This window comes from Lagopus leucura, unplaced genomic scaffold, assembly GCF_019238085.1.
Source record: "Lagopus leucura isolate 7727_CA_CO unplaced genomic scaffold, USGS_WTPT01 Super-Scaffold_100103, whole genome shotgun sequence".
NCBI classification, from domain to species: Eukaryota; Metazoa; Chordata; class Aves; order Galliformes; family Phasianidae; genus Lagopus; species Lagopus leucura.
Genome location: NW_024962324.1, coordinates 247,674 through 265,925, shown reverse-complemented (window position 1 = coordinate 265,925; position 18,252 = coordinate 247,674). Strand labels below are relative to the sequence as shown.

The following is an 18,252-nucleotide window of genomic DNA, read 5'->3' as shown; positions in this document are numbered from 1 at the left end:
GCAGGGAATTTACAGCTTTACTCAGAGAAAAGTACGGCCTTTATTTAAGCTACAAAGCCAGTTTTGGTGGAGGTAAGCAGGAGAGCTGGTCTGGATTATCAGCCAAAGACAAGACACCAAAAAATTTGTCTTCTAGAAGCATTTTACTGTACCTTCACTCCTGTAAGCATGCCTGTTGTGGAAACACTAAAATCTAGATATGCTAACATTTCAGACGTAGGTGGTTTATAGATCTGAGAGAGCCGCTTCCTGGGCAAGTCATCTGTGCAAGAAAGAAACAAACATGTTTAATTTTTTATTACTAAATTAGTGTTTAAAAAAAGAACAGTTTTCAGAAAGACTGAGGTGGACCATAAACCTTTTGATTACAACATTTTACAAAGACGACACACAGAACATAAGAAGAGTCTTGCAAAAATTCCCCTGGAAGAAGTTATTCATTCTTTTCTGTGCGTAAACCAAACATTTTAAATACATGATTTTAATTTTTCTTGAATTTTCTTAAACTCCAGAGCCAAGGGATGAAGCAAGACCAGGTATCAGGAGATACAATCAGTCCAGGAACATATCCTGCTTCTTATGCCCTCTGAGTCACTCTACAGTGCCAGACCAGGAGGCCAGGTAAATCGACCACAGCTTGAAACGCTGTCATCAAGGAATGACTGTTATTTCAATGTGGCTTTCCATGAAAATTATGTTCCATCAATAGTTCAACAAATGGAGAAAAGAGATGAGCAAACAAAGACTTGGCTCCTATCTTTCATCATTTTTCTGAACATTCTAACAAAACCTTATGAGCCATCTGGTTAACATCTGGAATGGGGAACAGCCTCTCCCTTGGGAAGTCAATGGTAACCCCTGCACAGAACTTGAAAAAGTCTTCCAAGTCCACAGACCACACCTGTATCAATGATGGTCGGCCAGGTTTTCACATCTACAGCACCAGCTGCCTCTCTGGATTTCAGTAGTCTCATTAAGGTCTGGGTTGTGAGAATACAGGCAGCTTTGCTGACCTAAAAAGATAAACAATTGCTAATCAAGACCAAAGCAACTCCTTCAGATGTTATTCACTGCAAGATTTCATATTCACAGAATATATTTTACCACCTGCAGCCACCTTCTCCCTGGTCGACTCGCATTAATTGCTGTGGCTTTTCCAACACTTCCTTCATTAAACCCCAAACTCAGATTAAAAGGCAAACAACCAGGGCAGAACCTTTAGAGCAAGTAAATTATTTCAACAGCCCAAATCTAACTTCTTCTCTGTTTATCATGCGGAGATATTCTGTCTAGATTACTGACTTGGAAAATAATCGATAGCAGGATTTGCACTCTCCAGTAAGGAGATGGGTACGAAATTTTAGGTAGCACCATCACATTAGTATCCCTCAGAAACAACTGTTCCATAGGAGGGGTGGTTCTCTCTTGCATCTTATGAATTAGAACACTGTCCTTCACCACTATCATGTAAATACCGTAGACAGCTGTGTTAACTATTCAAATGGGAGAGGCTGAAACAAGAGTGCTCCAGTGTATGGGAACTGCTGAGACACAGCCTGAACCTCTGATTAATCACCTGAGGTGAGCCTTGAGTCAGCCAGAGGAGCACAGGTGAAGGCAATTCACCTGTGCTGCCGGAAGGGGTGGAGCCAGGCTCCACCCCTCCTGGACCTATTTAAGAGCTGGCTACCAGAGGGGAAGGATCTCTTCTGGAGATCCTCCTCTTTTGGTATCTTCTAGTGAGCTCAACCCAAGGGTAAGCTCTTCTACTTATTCTCTTTTGCGATCCTTGTTTGCTTTTGCCTTACTCTTTTGATTATATTGCAATTATAACATCTTGGTTATACATCCAGCCACACTGAGGCCCCATTACTCACTTCCACGATCATTCGCACAGTGGGCAGAGTAGCAGTGAGGCTCTGAGCATGAGGTGGTCTCACGGTCACAGGGATGCAGCCAGCATACAAACAGCCATAGAACGCGGTGATTAGCTCAATGCCTGCAAGGACACGACAGGCTGTAGTGTACAACACCCTGGTGACACCAGCCTTTCCCCTGAGGAGTTTTCTCTGAGCATCAGTTAAAATTTTCATTAGAAAAAGGTACACTCCCACAGCACAGGTGTCCAACATAAGCAGACCAAACTGTTAGGTCAGCATGGCAAGGAAGCTAAGGAAGCTTGGGACAGGGGACTGGGAAAGCAGAGAACACTGACCACAGCAAACCATATCCACTGTTCAGGAAAAGAATATCCTGTTGAATGACTCGAAAGTCAGTCAGTTCAAAACAGTCTCTGGCAGTGGAAGTACACAGCACCTCTCATCAGCAGTGAGCATTGTACACACGCCAAGTGATAAAGGTGTGAGCAGACAGACCACACTTCCCACTGTTCCCAACCTACTGCTGTGGAAGAGGCAGCTAGCAGAGCTGAAGGCAACGGCACCACTCAGTACCAGAACCCACCCTGCCATTTCTCACAGCTTTCCCTGGATAAACAGCTGCTAATTGTCATCGTGACTTCAGGCAAACAAGATCTGAACAGACCAGGAGCCAAGAGGTCTCAGTTAGGGCACATAAATGCATTTCTCCAGCACATGCAGTGCGGTCACACATTTCTAGTAATCTTACAGTGAGCGTCATCATACCATAAGTTCTTTGATAACCACAAAAAAAAAGTTTTTATCCTAAGCATCAGGAGACAGTAAGATCCCTAGAGCTGAGGGCATCTCTCCAGGAGTGAGAAGGTACAAATCCACTCTTCCAAAACTAAAGAATCAATGCTGGAGTTGTGATACTGCAACTGCAAGACATGAGGACAGCCCTCTATGGAGTCAAAACTAGATCAGGAAGTCATGCATCCCTGATGTCCTGGTGTTTCAATGATCCCCCCTGGACTTCCAGATCTCAATGAAATTTCAAAGAAACACCACACTGCATTTTCATGATGGGATGCAGTTCTTTTTAAAGCTTGCTTACCAGGAGGATAAAGAAGCACCACATTGTCTCCTGCATTGAGATGTCCTTTGTCACAGAGCACTGATGCAATTCTCTCAGCTTTTTTGTGCAGCTGAAGGCAGGTGGCTGTACACACAGCAGTTCCCTTGAAAAGAGACAGAAGTGTTCCAACCACAGCCTCTGACACTTGTTTCCAGCAAGCACAACACGTGTCAGTAAGACAGCTGCTGGAACCAAACCAAAAAAACAGAACAACCTTGCTCACTAGCATTAGTCTATAGCTACAAGTTATCAATACCTATCTGCTGCTGGTGCTTACTGAGCTGTCTATCCACTACAATTTGGAAAAGACAGAAATAGAGTTAGATCTGTTCTAGAAAATTCTACCTTCCAGGAGTCAGTTCAAGTCTTCTTGCACCAGAACCCTGCCAGAATATACTCAACAGGGATACATCATTAAATGATACAGGAACCAGTGGGACCTACAAACACGCTCAGTTTTAAAATGAAGCATCAAACCACTGCGGGCATTAAGAAGACAAGTGACCTGCAGGTTCAAAAGGTGCAACTTTAAGTTAGAAACCCTAGGGCAACTTCTGACAAAGAGGCAAAATAGAGGACACCGCAGTGGGCAAAGATGTTAAACACAGTCTCTAACTTGGGCTGAATAACATGCTGGACCTTAAAAAAAAAAAAACCAAAAGTGACCGTACCTTGGCATTTAATAAGAGGAAGAGTGCGTGGTCAGGAGTTGTGTGAGCTCTCCACTGTAACACCTCTGTCAGGAACTGGTGCTAAAACAAAGAGGCAGTAACTAAATACTAGTTCCTCTACTTAAGCAATACTATATTTGTCTCACTTTGCTGCCTTGCATTCAACTGTAGGATAAACTCTTCTTGCATACTCCAGTTGTAAAAAAACACTGATTTACCTTTTTAACTAAATCATTGTCTTCTATTTGACCAAGATCTCTTCCAGAGGCTTGAGCAATACGCTTCCCAGCAACCAGGTTCCCCACCATCACAGAGGCAGGGCCAACACCTGTTGGTTAAGAGCCACATAGAATCAGAATGCACTCATGTGCTATGAACGGCGTCTTTCAGTATTACCTGCAGCAGAGTAATGTTACAAACAAGCAAAAGCTGACAGCTCTGGAGGCCTGTAGCAACTTATAACAAAGTAACTTTTCCTTTGGTTATATATGAGGCAGACTTAAGTTTCCTCTACCCCAAAAATCAGACTTAACACAAGGAGAAAAGCTGCTGCTTTGTAAAGGAGGATTGAGGTCTGCGCTGCAGTCAGGACTTGTAATATAAACGATAAGGAGCTGGCCTAGAACTGCAGTCTGTTGAAGGCAAAAGGCAGAAAGGTTTTCTGCTGCTCCCAGGCACAAGTGAGAAGAGGCAATGAAATCTTGATAATACAGTTCAGAAGGCAGGGCTTATCTCCCACTCATTGGCAGAGATGGTCTCAATGAGCTCAGAAGTAGGAATCAGAATTCCTGACTGCCACGTGCCAAGAAAGGCATCAAACAAAGTAGCCATGGGCAACAACACAAGTCCCTGCTTCTAGCAAGCAGGACACTCAGTGTCACAGGCATCGTACAGCTTCCCGTATCTGAAGTAGTGAGCTTCAATTCACCAACATTAAACAAAAGGGACTCAGGTTACCTGGTTGTTTCTGCCTGGGTTTTGGCAAGTTTGTCACACACGTGTGCGGGCACATGAGGATGTTGCACGGATGCAGAGAGCCCTCCAGAAAGTGCTGTTTAGTTTGAGAGATATGGATCCCTCCCAGGGGAGTTTTTGGCAATGTATTAGCTGGCACAAGAGCAAGGCAATATACACCCACTTGGTGAATGCTGTCAATTGCCTAAGGAAAGGAAAGAAGGTCACTTGAATTTTTGGTATTACTGGAGATGGTGTAGTTTTACAGGCTTCACTGCCATGCCACAAAACAAAATGCTACATTTGTAAGGTACTGAAGGAGCAGGGCAGCCACTGTCATGCAATTTCACCTGTGCAGCATTAGTTCCACTTACTCAGTGTTAAGAGTTAAGTGCCTGCTTGCATCCCTAATCCAATCCATATACCAGAAGTTCATTTTTAAACTTTTCATGACTAAAATCTCAAAATATACCCAGTTGCTTGTGATCAAAATCACATGATTTTGATCCTAGGATTTTATCCATCTGTCTCTCCACTGTATCATCACTCTGTTGTTTTTTTGTCTGCCTCAGCACTCAGGCAACTAATACATTATTCAGGTTACCAGGTACTTCCCTGATTTCTCTGCCTAGTTTGTATACCTCACCACATTCCTGCATGCAGCTCTCAAAGTAAGCATTTGCCATTTGTTCTACTTTCTCAGGACTACGCTTGTTCAGCTGTTTTAACTACTTTCTGTTTACTGCCTTTCTGTTGAAAATAAGCCTTAAAGATAAGGGCAACTTTAAAACCTGGCTTTGAACACTAGCAAGATCTAATACAGTAGCAGAATTACTGCGTTTGAGCACTAGATCTGCTTTGCAGTGTTGAGAGGCAATTGTGTTTCTCTATACAGCCACTGTGTAGCACAATGCTGATAAATTTGTCAGAGCTTATTCTTTGTTGCAGCCACTTTCCCAGGACCTTCAGGACACAACAGAACAGCTTGTACACAGCAGATGTACCCAGCTTGCAACCTTGTAAAACTACCTTGCGCCAAGAGGCACAAGACCATGCTCTTTGCATGTAGGTCACGCTGATGGCCTCTGATCTGCCCACACACTGAAAAACTGCACAAACTCCCCTTGTCCACCTTTGTCACTGGGCTTACCTGCAGTACTCGACTCATCCACTGAAAACTGTCCTCCTCAGATGCATCTGGCCTCTGCTCTGCCACCACCACAATCCTCTCATCGTAGAAGACAGATACTGAGAATACAGCAATCCTAAGGACAACAGGAGAGCTACGTTGGCAGGAATTCTGAATATACTCCTCAGTAGCAGTGACCAAAAGAAGATAAAACTTTCTCTCCCTCTCTCTCAAAAAAATAAAAAATAATAAAATAAAATAAAAAAATAAAAATCCTCACAAAGAAACCAAACCCATGGGGGCAAGTACAGAAAATAAAATATAAGACAGCAAAACAGTCACCAGGCCAATTAATGGCTGAGCCAAAAATATGTTTACTTCAACTGACTTACCAAAATAGACCAGTTACTGGAGAAAAGTGGGAGATTATACTGAAGATCCCATTTCATTATATTACGTGGGGAAGCTTAGGGGAGGGGTGAGTTTTAATTTACTAACCTTCCTCTGTAAACTGTTTTTATTGACTCTACTGCCAACCCAGTTGCGACAATGTCATCAGCATTGTGCCTCCGCCCACTGACTGTCAGCAATCCATCCATTTTTCCAACCACAAACACCAAACTGCCCTGAAAGATAAGAAAGGTACCAGTTGGTGACCCACACGTTTATATACAAAGCAGACACAAATTCCAGGATTTGCATATTCTGCAATTCTTACTGGTCTCAGTAGCTAGATCAACAGAATTCTCTCTCAATTATCTTGTCACTCTCAACAAGCAACCACACACACACATTTCCAAACACAAATGCTCTTCTTTTAAACATTCTAGGCCATTAGCACACGCTCACACAAGCTCAGAAGCTATGTTACGTACAGGTCCAACAAAGCCCAGCAAGCCAGAACGGACAAATGGCACATCACCCACTGGAGAGCCAGCTGAGTTCAGAGGAATAACCTGCAACAGAAGGGAGGACGTTGGAGGCAAAGTGGATTTGCCTGAGGCTAGAAAAACACGCTCCCATGATTCAGTATCAAGAGCTGTATTGTATGTGAGTGAAACAATAAGGAGGAAATCCCCGCTGCAATCATTTTAGCACTGTGAGGCATCCTCACGAAGGAGAAGCACAGAAAATATTTAACCATAATGAGTTTTTCTGGGTTTCTCTTCAAAAGCCGACATTAACACGTAAGTTACAAAAACAAGAGAACATCCAAGGTTTGTTCTTAAGAGGAAATCAGGGAAGAAATATACACTCTGCTGTACTTACCTCAAATGTATTCTTTGTCAGCCCTGCCAGCCCGTAATACATCATTCCTCCTGCTCTGGAGCTGACACAGATTTCTCCAATCTCATCTGTTTTACACAGCTGAGGTGGTCCATCGGGTTTCACTATACACATCATTCCTAGGACCAATCAAACAGAGTGATTCTTTTCCCAACACGTTCCAGAGCATTCTCAGACATCCTCAGGAGAGACTCCCATGTATTCTTACCTCCTGGCATCACGTGCCCAACATCCTGAACAGTGAGTGCAGAGTTTTTGTCTTCAGTATTGACACGTATCACTCCAAAACTCAACCCATTCATGGACAGTATGGCTCTTCCAGGCAGAGGTGCTCCAGGAACCCCGGGCCTTTGAAAGACACAGAAGTCAATACGCCAAATCACACATAAGACATCAGAGCACCCGAAGAATGCAAGCTTCAGTGTCTGTTCTTTGCATAACAAATTTAAACTGTAAAATGGGAGCAGAGATGTCCTCTGGTGAGAACCAGGCATCAAACTCTAAGTAAGAACACTTATTCTTGGGCAAATGCGAATCATCACGTGAATCACAACTCTTCTTCCAGGTCTTTAATTTAACCTGTGTTAAATACCAGCTCACGGTTGATTACAGTGCTACTGATTTACAGAGGGCAGCAATGGACACAAACAGACTCTGAAAGTGGCTGTATAAACTCCTATTGATTTTCAACTCAGAAAGCAGTGCAGAATTCTTAAAGGTCCTGTTGAGATATTGCCCATCTTAGAGAGAAAAAAAAACACTCGCCTAAGGAGAAATGCTGAACAATTTAGCTACTTGAATACCCTGAGTACACACAGTAAATGTCAGTGGAGCTTATTACATCCTGAAGTCAACTATGACCAACAGATGTGTGAACAAGCCTTAGCCAGCATCACTTAATCTAGCAGATAAACTGCAGTGCTGAGCAGCCATTACCTCCGTATTGCAATAGTCATCGCTTCCGGAGATGTGGCACATGGACAAATTGCCTCTGGTTTAAGCCCGTGACTCTGAAACAAACTCAGGAAGGCATCGCATGAGGAAACAGACCCTGGAAAAAAAGAAATATTCAACTATAATCTTATATATAGTTTTTTAAAGTCTCCAAAACCGCCTAGAAATAAGTGCAGCTTATTAGCAGAGAACACGTACAGTATCACTACTAAAAACTGTAGGTGACACCTTGTAAGATATCAGTGTCTACTGAACAGGACTTGTGATAAACCAGGTCTGTTTTTCTGCTCCGCAATGGGTTAGGATGCTTGTTTTTAACAAATAAAAAAACCCAACACATTAATAGTACAAAACAAGAATGCAAATACTTTCCAAACTTCCAACAGTATGCAGACATACACAGGCTCTGTCTCCATGCAGTGGTTGTAATCAAAAACTGGTCTAACAGTATTCCAGTCATCCTTTCCAGTTAGTACGACCTAGACAAATACCTTTTTATGCCTCTTAGCTAGCCATACAGGAGGTCTAAGAAAGGTGGAGCCAGGCTTCACCTTCTCAGTTCACAGGTGAATTGCTTTCACCTGTGCTCTCTCATCTGTCCAGGTCTTCTCCCTAGGTGCTCAATCAGTGGTTCAGACCACGACTCAGCAGCTGCCATGCACCACTGCTCTGGTGGTGCCTAACACCCTAACACATGTCTTCTGCAAAAGGAGTTAGATTTGAGCACGTGGTAATAACTTGCTGAGAAATCTCTCTGGAGAACAGCAGTATGGGCATACTCACAGGGATTTGCACCGTCAGTTACAATCAGCATGCGTAGAGAACTCAAACTGACGTCTCTTTGGTCTCGATGGGCCATCATGGCCCAGTGCAAGTCTCGACACTTGACTAAAGCAACTTTTGCTGCAACCCAACACAAAAAAGAGGTATCAGAATAAATGAAAGTTTTCCATGAGTCATTTTCAATACACTCTAACACTACAGATGAGAAAACTCCAAGGCCATTGAGCCTGTAGTGATAGCAAACCCTAACACAGAACAGCATCTGCTGTTACATGCAGGCCACTTCCCACCACCTGAGCTGCTGCAGCCCCTTCTCCAAGATGCCAGGACCACCAGCACCACTTGAACACCCCACTAAGGATTTGGGATCAATGGATCTCTCTGTGCTCAACTATTTTCTTTGTCTCATAAGCACTGATTTCAAGCACACAGGTTGTGAGGTCCCTATGAAGTTCTCTGCAGTTTGCTGATTAAGACTTTGTGCACGCTTTGGAACAAATTAGCAACTTGGTCTGTTTGATTTGTCACTGAAGAGCAAAAAGAGAGGCTCCAAAACATCTCAGATTTTAATGCTCTTCTCTCATTTATTCTGAAAGCTTCAAGCTTAAGTTGCGGAACATACAGTTACAGTTACCTTTGTGAGTATGAACTCTCTGCACCCATGACAGTGGGCAGGTTTTCATCACAGAATAGGGCACGCTGATAGTATGCAATTTGTTCATTACATTCTGAAAAGCAGAAAAAGGACTTTTTGAGAAAATGCTCACCAAACGAATTACAAAGCAGAAGTCACCCTCAGCTCCCAAGCCCTCTCCATACTACAAAGCCACATAAATTTACTGATGATGCTTCCACACTTCCTGCCAGATGCACAATTCTCTGGAGAGAGAAAGGTATGACTGACTTAACAGTCAGTGGTCCCTAAACCATCTCCTCAAATGTCAGTTACAAAGTTATGAATGCTCTAGAAAGTCTTTAAAGGCTCAACTCACCGTGAGAATGCCGTGCCACAACCCTGCATCCTTCTTAAAATCCAAAACATTCACTATTGTTTCACCTGGAAAGAGAAAGTTGTAGTTTAGAAGTAAGATGTGCCTGGACAGCTGTTATTTATGCTCAAATCTGCATGTATTCAGATCTGTCATTTCACACTGTCAGATCTGCTCCAAGAGCAGCAAAGCAAGTGCAGAGCCTTGTTTGTCTGATGATACATTCTACTACTCAGAATTCCTTGTTATGCAAAGAAGGCAACCAAACATCAATTTAACATAAGAAACACATCCCAGAAAGTTGTTAGAAAATCACATTTCAGCATTTAATGGACACCAGTGGAACAGAAAGGGTCTTAACCTCCTTATGCATGAGCAGCAGCAGAAGAGACTAGAGAATATCATTCAGGCGCTGACTCTCAGAAGCAGTGGAAATCAAAAGTGATGAAGTGATGGCTTTCAAAAGACCTACTCTGCATTTTAAAGTACTATGACATACAGCTCTAAAAATAACGCTGCAGTCAATGGATGTACAGATTTGCTTCCCTCTCTCCCCCCTCAGCACTTCTTTGATGTTTCTGTGACTTCACCTACCTTCAGAATAGTTGCAGGCCTGAGACAAAGCTTGGCAGTGAGACAGCATTGCAATCCGAGACACTGTGACACCCATAACACTGCCCTCTTTGCTGGTCTTGTACTACAGAAGGAAAAAAAGGTCATGGTGTGACTCTGGGCTCTACACACAAAGGAAATTAAAAGAGAGTCCATCTTAAATGAAATTTTGCTCCTCTAAAGCTCCACAAAAAAATAATCCTTTCCTGTAGGAAAGTACAAGCAACATTCACCACAGAAAAACCAGTGATTCAGGTATCAAATGCTCAGATTAGATTCAGATTAGGTCCAGAGATGAAGACAGCAACGTAACGTATTAACGCTCATTTCATTACTACTGCTTCTCAGAACATCTCCTTCTGTGTCCATAAGAGAACTGACAAATCAATTTGTTAATTTAGAATAGCCAAATTACTGTTACTACTTAAATCACTGCAATTCCTAGGAGATGCCTTATTGGGGCCTCCTACGAACAAAAATAAACTCTGCTGGTAAGAAGAGAAAATTCAAAATGCTGTTGGCTTAAGTAGTTCCAGAAATCTGTGCTATCGGGTACAGGAAGTACACTTCTCAGCCTGGCTGACTCAACTACCAGCTTTCTGGAAAAGGAAGAGTGTTTTCCAATTCATTTTGAGCAGTGCTCGAAGGCCACAAAAAATATTCACAACTAAAATACACTTCACTGCAGGTCGTATACAGCGAGATTTGTTTCAGTGACAAGAAACTGAGAAGTTTATGGTTGTGAGGTGAAATCATTCTCCCTCTGATGAGTAGAACATTAAATTCAGCTCACAGAAACTACTTTCTATTCCCCATTCACTCCTTACCTCAATATATGCTGGCTCAGTTCCTGCAGCTGAGATGTTGGGCTGCCAGTCCTTAGGAGATTTAGAGAGGTATTTTGAATCTGTCACAACCCATTTCAATCTAGGCCAACCTAGAGCCAAAATTAAAGTGGAGCATTAATAACAGTTTACTTAGTGACAGATTTATATTGTGCAAGAATACACAAAAACACATCATTTATCCAAGTTTAGTTATGCAAACGCAGTAACAATCCAATCCAAGCTGGTAGCCAGAAGGCATTTCTCATCAGGGAGTTCAGTGGGCAGCAAGGCACTTCCTCTACTCAGGAAAGATCCCTGCAGTATTCCTAAATATAGATTGTTCCATCATTAATAAAACTGCTTCTGAATCTGCTAAACGGCACTGAAGGGATACGAGGACAAACCATGGCTTGTACTCCCAGATCAACACAGTCGTTCTGTTAGATACATCAAATCAATCTACGCCATACACACAAAGCCCACAACAGTAAGAGATGCTCTTGGGAAAATTGTTCACTTTAAGCCCTGAAAAATGCATTCAGACTTCTGACAACTAATTTCAAACAGTTCTGATAAAGCAAAAGTACAATCAGAAGTGACGACATAACCCATCTAACCTTTAAACTGAACAATTTCTCCATTTTGGGTTTTTGGAAGCCCTTTTAGACAGACTTCAGTGGTGAGGGCCAAAGCAATACCACAGCTTCCCAGAAGAAAACCAATCTGCTGACCACCAGCATCCTGAGGAAAGAGAGGAAGAGGGGGAGGAGTCATTCCTGTTCAAAGATGACATTAGTCAGCTTTTCCCTTACCAAATTCTAAAGACTGGTAATGCTCTGGAAATCTGCCGTTATTCTTGGTTTCCTCTTACTAAATTCTTTACTTTTAGACAGTTTTTGATATAAAGTAATATGGCAACATAGTGAAAGATCTGGTAAGGGTAAAGAAAATGCTTTTGTTGAGTATTCACAAAATACTTCACATCTTCAACCTCCAGCAAAAATAAAAAAAACTGGCACATGTGAAGCAAGGCTCGAAATGAGACCCCATCGCATCAGTCAGAAGGCAGATACACAATATTACCTGCACCAAAGGTATCACTTGCAGTCATAGTAGCCAGTGCTACTGTTGTCCAAACTACAGCACTGAGGCAAATGGACCATTTGCAGCTGCTCAGCACAGCTCTCTGGTCAATATATTTTTCCATGTTTTTGAAGTCCTACTGCATGTTCCTAACGGCCTCACACGTTGTGTTAATAGAGAACGGCTGAGGCAGATGCTCTGTGCTGTGAAACGCTTTCAGAGGTTGGTGATCTGACTTGGTTTTCATCCCACATCTGCCTATTACTCCTCTAAGTTCCATCAACGTTACCTTTCTGGTAAGAGGTACCTCTATAGGCACTGGTATCACTTCTGCTAGGAGACAGCCGTAAAATGCCACCATAAACATGACTGGGTCATTGTTTGGATACACAAGGGCTACCTGCAATTCACAAAAATGTTTTGTTAGTTGAAATATGAGGAAAAAAAATACAAAGTTCAGATCTGTAGTAACTGAAAGTCAGAAGACTTTATTTTTTTTCATTTTAAGAGAGCAATTTTCACGGGGTTTCTTCAAGCACTGTTCCACATATCCGTACATGCACTTACTCCAAGCAATCACATCAGCATTCCCATATTCCACACACATATGAAGAGGCACACAGTCAAAACAGAGTTCTAAAACTGTATTTCTCCCAGCTGCGATGCTCTCCCTTAGATGTACTGCAAGGTCCAGAGCCAAAAAGGAGGAGCCAGGAGGCCTGAAAAGTCACAAAAGCATCTTTCCCCAACAGCCTGCTCCTGGGATAAGTGCCTTGCTATTAGGAGAACAAGATTTTGGTCTCTGTTCTAAGTTACAGGCCCTCAAAACTCTCTCTGTGCTTCACAGGGAAAACCAGACAGTCCCAAACTCATTACCCTATCTCCAGGTTTTAACACAGGTTCATTTTTGGTCCCCAGTTTGTTAAGCAGTGTGTAGGCCAGCTTGAGACTTCTGCTCCACAGTTTGCCTAGAACACAAAGGAGAGAGACTTGTACAACTCTAAATCAATCCAGCATACAAGAGAATACTTCAATTCCTGACTGCTTTAACCATCCACAGTCACCTCCTCTGTTTCACTTACGCTGCTTTGTCTACAAAGCTCCACAAAACAGGAAGATGTTTGCAATCAGACTAACACCAACACTCCTGTGTTCTATCTGCTTCTACGGAACAGCTCAGCAATGGAAACCAGGGCTCAACTCACCGTATGTGAGGGTATAAACTGGTTTCCCTGTAACATCCAGTGCTGTCAGACAGGGGCATTTAGCTTGTGTGGTTCCCCAGCGCTGCAGTGCTGCTTCTAAGGCAGGGGGCCAGTTACAAACAACTCCCAGTGGTTCTCCTTTCACAGGCGTCATCTGGCGTCCTTCTGGCTTGGGCTGATTTGGATCAGGCTGTGGAACTGAAGGAAATTCAACAATGTTTCCAATACACCTTGCACTATTTGTTCTGGAGCAGTTAATTCCACAAGACACATTAAGAACAAATGCCTTTTTCTTATAGCTTTCAGGTTTAACCACCCCGTGACACTTCTCTAGGAAGCCCTGCACACAGCAAAATACCTCTGCCTTCTCCTAAAATGCCATTAAGAAGTATTCAGTACAGTAGTGAGGAAGGTACCACAGAAATGGATAAAAGAAAAGCTTAGAAAATAAGGTTGTAATGAAATAACCAGTGAAGACAACTAATTTTGGAAATTGAAGTGGAGAAGCCTAAGCAGAGGAAGAGTCTTTAAGCATTTAAATAGTTTTTGTTAGTACATTTAGTTATTGTAAGAAGTCAGCATGGTGGAGGCCCCACAAAACTCAGCAGTACAGTGTGTTATTTCATTTTTTCTTTTAATCAGACTCTTCACGAACACAGTGCAAATAGTAAATCTATCCGAGTCAACATCAAAAACAAAGGCATAAATAAGTACAGGACTGCGTGCATCAAAAATGATTCACAAAAACATTGAGTGCTATTACCTTCCACAATTTCTTCAAAGTCGTCCACAAAGAATTCTTTCAGAGGTGGCCTCTTAGGCCTTTTCAAGGTGTTCAACAACTGTTGAATCTTTGTGGAGACTCTGCTACTCACAGGAACACCTGAAGGGAAAGAATTTGTCTAATAAAGTGTGCATCACCTCTATAAATGCACATGACCTACCTTCTTCCACTGCAGGATACTTCTCTTGATGTGTCCACTCATTCAACTATTGCTCCATCATTAAAACTTGTGCCAAGCAGGATGACACTAATAAGTGTAATATCAATTACAATTAACCCAGCGGTGAGGAAATGCTAGGAATAAAAACTCATTCTTAAGGCGTTTTTACTCCATTCTGAAGTCTGATCTCCCTGATTTCCTCTGACAAGCTGCACTCAGTGTAAACCATTGGCTACAGATCTGCACCTGCGCACAGCACTGATCAGCTGCAGTGGAAGAATCGCCAGCAGAGGAGGGGCACAGTGAGACCAGAGATATTAATGCCACCCCTCCACCCAAAGGTTTGTGCCAAACAGCTTACAGTGACTATTATCAGCACCATGAGATCTTAATTAGAGCTTCAAGTTATGCGCTTTCATTCATCTTACCTGCCATTCTCAGGACTCCAGGACAATAACTTTAGCTAACAGTTTACCCATGCATTTCTACTGCTTTCTAGAAAAAAAGTCTGCTATTTCTGCTATAATTTTCTCCAGTTCAGTTAAAAGCAGGTGACCACTATAGCACACAACCACTTCCAACTTGTGAAATGCTTAAAGGGGACAAACGTAATCACGTGTTTTGTTCTCCCAACTCAAACCCTTCCTTAAGGCCATTGTGACACCTGTGTGCTCTGAAAGGTTCCATACCATCGGCAGTGTCCATCAGACTGGACCGATTGGATCCCTTGTGCATGCCCTTCACGATCCCTGAAGGAGGAAGGTCAATTGCTGCTGGGCGCGTGGAGGAAGAGGAGGTAGTTGCTGTGACATCTGGGGGAACTGAGAAATTTTCTAAAAATTAAAAAAAAAAAAAAAAAAAAAAGATAATTGAGGTGACAATTAACATATACCTCTTCTTATCAGATGGAAAAAGCAAAGCATTAATTACCTGCTGCCAACCAGCTTAAAAATAATTTAATGGGTTGCATTTATAAGGTCTCTTAATAACGCTAAACATGTTGCTTCCTAAATATTAAGCAACTCTGGGAAGCATATGTTATCTATTCCAGAAAACAGAAAACAAAGGCACAAGATGAGTGGTTTTATCCACATCAGAAAAGCTGCTTGGTAAAATATTTAGATAATTTGTTTTTGGTCACAAACCTTCAAAATCAACCTTATCTCTTGACAGTCAGTACTGTTAAAAAAAAAAGTTTGAAATCCAAGCGATGTCTGAAATATTCAGAACCCCAGAACAAAAACCTGCATCACCTGTACTGTAATGTCTCTTATTAGAACTCTACTATGTAATTTTCGTTTTGGCCAGTAAAGCTCTCTAAAACCAAACAAGCAGCAGTCTATTGACTGCAGAACATCAAACAACCACATCAGGCTTACATTTCTTCCAGCTCAGTGGCTGCACAGTGCAAGCCTGCGAGCTGTGAGCTGGGTCTGTCTTTTGCTTTAAGTTGCAAGACACTGTTCTGCTTTCCAGATGAGTTTGTAAGCTTCAAAACTGCAATAACTGCGTATTTCAGTAACTCATCAACTTCTTCAGTAAGCAGTTTTTGCTTACATGGGATTTCTTTATAAAACACCATAGGCTCAATTATCTGATAGGGCACAAATGTTCTATTCTAGCTTAATAGAAGTAGCAACTGTTGCTTCTGAAGGGGAATAAAAACAAATCTTGAAACTGCACATGAGCTTACAAAGATACAGTCTGAAGGAAATTCAGCAAGGCTTCTGCAACCGATTCTCTGCTCCTCTCTCTAAGAAAGAACTGCATACCTTTGGAGATATGGTGGCAAGGAATATTTCTCGTGCGCTGAACTTCTAAGCTCACTGGGAAGGATTCAGATTTTATACAACTTCAAATATTTGCAGGGCTTTTTATCTTTCTCCCCACAGAGCTGCACCAAGTTGTGTATATCAGAATTCCCATTCTTTTGAATTAGGATGAATGTGGCGTCAATGCAGCAAGAAAACCCGATGCTTTCCTGCATAAACTTCTAATTTCATCAGACAGCAGTTATTCTATAGATAAAAAGCTAGATTACCTTAATTCATTACAGAAGTTAATGTGGCTTTCTGCATTCCCCAACTAAGAAAAGCCTCTGTGCTTCATAAGCAGATTCACTACTTTGACTACATTTTACAGGCAACTCCCCCCGTCTGCCACTTCAGAAGACAACTTGCATTGCAGCAAAGAAACAAACAAATGAAAAACAACACAGGGGAAAACAAAAGAGAAACAAAAATTCCAGCACTTCTAGGCACTGCTTGCCCCAAACCAGTTAAGCAAAAGCAGAGAGCACACAACAAACAGACATTTCCTAAGATGCAGTAGTATCCTTAACAGCAGATAAAGAAACATACACAGAGCAAAAACAAACTGCAATTTCATACAGAAGCATCAGCAGCAAGGAGCACCTCAGAGCCTCAAAAAACTGAGCCTGGGGTATCCAGATCTGTAGGTTTATGCTCCATCTTCTCAACACCACAACGCTGACTATTTCTCAGACTAGTCAGGAAAGATCTACGCTACATCTTACTTCACTGCAGCCATTTTCTCTGAATGACATGCTCCGCTGTTCTCCTATTTGGCTGCTCTGCTGTTTGTGGGGTTCTTTTTCTGTTTGTTTGTTTTTCTTCTGATACAACACAAACAATAAAGCATTCAGAATGTTAAAATATAGCATTTCCCCCACTCAGTAGGCAAAGACACTGCCCATGTCCTGTAAGCAGGGCACAGGTGTCAAATGCTATTTGCACATGGCAGCTTTGTGCACGCAGTACCTTCAACTAGCTGTAAACGTAAGCGATGCTGTGTACAGAACCAAAGTCATGCCCACTGTCAGTGCCCTCATCACACCACAGAACCTCTCCTACTTCAGGAACCTCCTACTCCCCACTTCCCCTTTTTGCCACCAACCCAGCATTCTGAAACTGCTACAGAGGAAAAAAAGTTGTGATCCTATCAAGTTTCACCAGAACTGAACTCTCGTTCCAAATTTCCCTTACACAATGGACAACTCCAGCTTTATACATACAGTCTGAACTTGAAGCAATTTTTCTGTTCGTACCCATCTCCTACCTATTCGAGTATTGGCAAATACATCAGCTAGTGACCCACTGGTCCCTTTGCCTTCTCCATGGGAAAGTGTAGAGGATGCTGATGAAGATGTGGATGACCCCTGAATAGATCGGTTGATCCAAGACTCAGCATTCTGTAAGCTCTGATGCAATGCAGCAGAAAGAGCAGCTTGACGCCTTAGCGACCCCTCATCCTCGGATGCGGAAGACGTGTCTGTGTGGAAGCAGAAAAGAAACTCCAGCTGCTTAGGGAAAAGCACATTGCACTGAACATGCTCTCCTTGCAAGTCACATATCAATGGCACAGGCACGTAATATGAAGATCTTTTTTCACAGGCTGTGTCAAAAAAAGTTAAATAGGCCAAAACAAAGTTAAAGCAGCAGACATATCCAATGTGAATACATTTACTCCTGGTGTTCTGCCCTTGTTTACTGCATGTAAAAGACACAACACAGGCAAGTATCCTTGTGGGTTCTCCGCGTTTCATTGTGTCTCATTACTTTCCCATTCATATTCTGTTATCAGATGCTGCATTGCCTAACCCTGGTAGTTCTGAAATGGAAAGTGAGGGCTCAGTATCTCTGTCAAAGTGAAAATTCACGCAACAAAGCAGAATGCAGGCACTGGGAAACAAATGTGCCAAGGCCACATGCAGAAAATGCTTTTGTCTGGTATTTTAAATGGGTCCCTTTCAATGGCAGAAAACAAAACAAAACAAAACAAAGGGGGGGAGGGGGAG

General features: G+C 42.3%; 1 protein-coding gene across 4 annotated transcripts in view; it reads right to left on the bottom strand.

Moving 5' to 3' along the window:
- DIP2B (disco interacting protein 2 homolog B) overlaps positions 1-18,252 on the bottom strand; it is a 61,740-nt gene that overhangs the window by 9,237 nt on the left and 34,251 nt on the right. The window contains exons 5-29 of one of the 4 annotated variants that reach the window (XM_042887659.1): positions 17,514-17,726; positions 15,125-15,268; positions 14,255-14,374; positions 13,492-13,689; positions 13,163-13,254; positions 12,594-12,686; positions 11,821-11,944; positions 11,204-11,313; positions 10,359-10,461; positions 9,768-9,832; positions 9,410-9,503; positions 8,776-8,895; positions 7,975-8,089; positions 7,247-7,386; positions 7,021-7,157; positions 6,627-6,707; positions 6,250-6,377; positions 5,773-5,887; positions 4,626-4,827; positions 3,887-3,996; positions 3,669-3,749; positions 2,977-3,100; positions 1,878-1,999; positions 902-1,013; positions 153-262 (exon numbers count right to left, since the gene is read on the bottom strand). In XM_042887659.1, the coding sequence (XP_042743593.1) occupies positions 153-262; positions 902-1,013; positions 1,878-1,999; positions 2,977-3,100; positions 3,669-3,749; positions 3,887-3,996; positions 4,626-4,827; positions 5,773-5,887; positions 6,250-6,377; positions 6,627-6,707; positions 7,021-7,157; positions 7,247-7,386; positions 7,975-8,089; positions 8,776-8,895; positions 9,410-9,503; positions 9,768-9,832; positions 10,359-10,461; positions 11,204-11,313; positions 11,821-11,944; positions 12,594-12,686; positions 13,163-13,254; positions 13,492-13,689; positions 14,255-14,374; positions 15,125-15,268; positions 17,514-17,726 (3,053 nt within the window). Of the gene's footprint in view, positions 1-152; positions 263-901; positions 1,014-1,877; positions 2,000-2,036; positions 2,801-2,976; positions 3,101-3,668; positions 3,750-3,886; positions 3,997-4,625; positions 4,828-5,772; positions 5,888-6,249; positions 6,378-6,626; positions 6,708-7,020; positions 7,158-7,246; positions 7,387-7,974; positions 8,090-8,775; positions 8,896-9,409; positions 9,504-9,767; positions 9,833-10,358; positions 10,462-11,203; positions 11,314-11,820; positions 11,945-12,575; positions 12,687-13,162; positions 13,255-13,491; positions 13,690-14,254; positions 14,375-15,124; positions 15,269-17,513; positions 17,727-18,252 lie in introns of those variants that run through there. The other 3 variants (XM_042887658.1, XM_042887660.1, XM_042887661.1) reach the window with 3 other exon arrangements.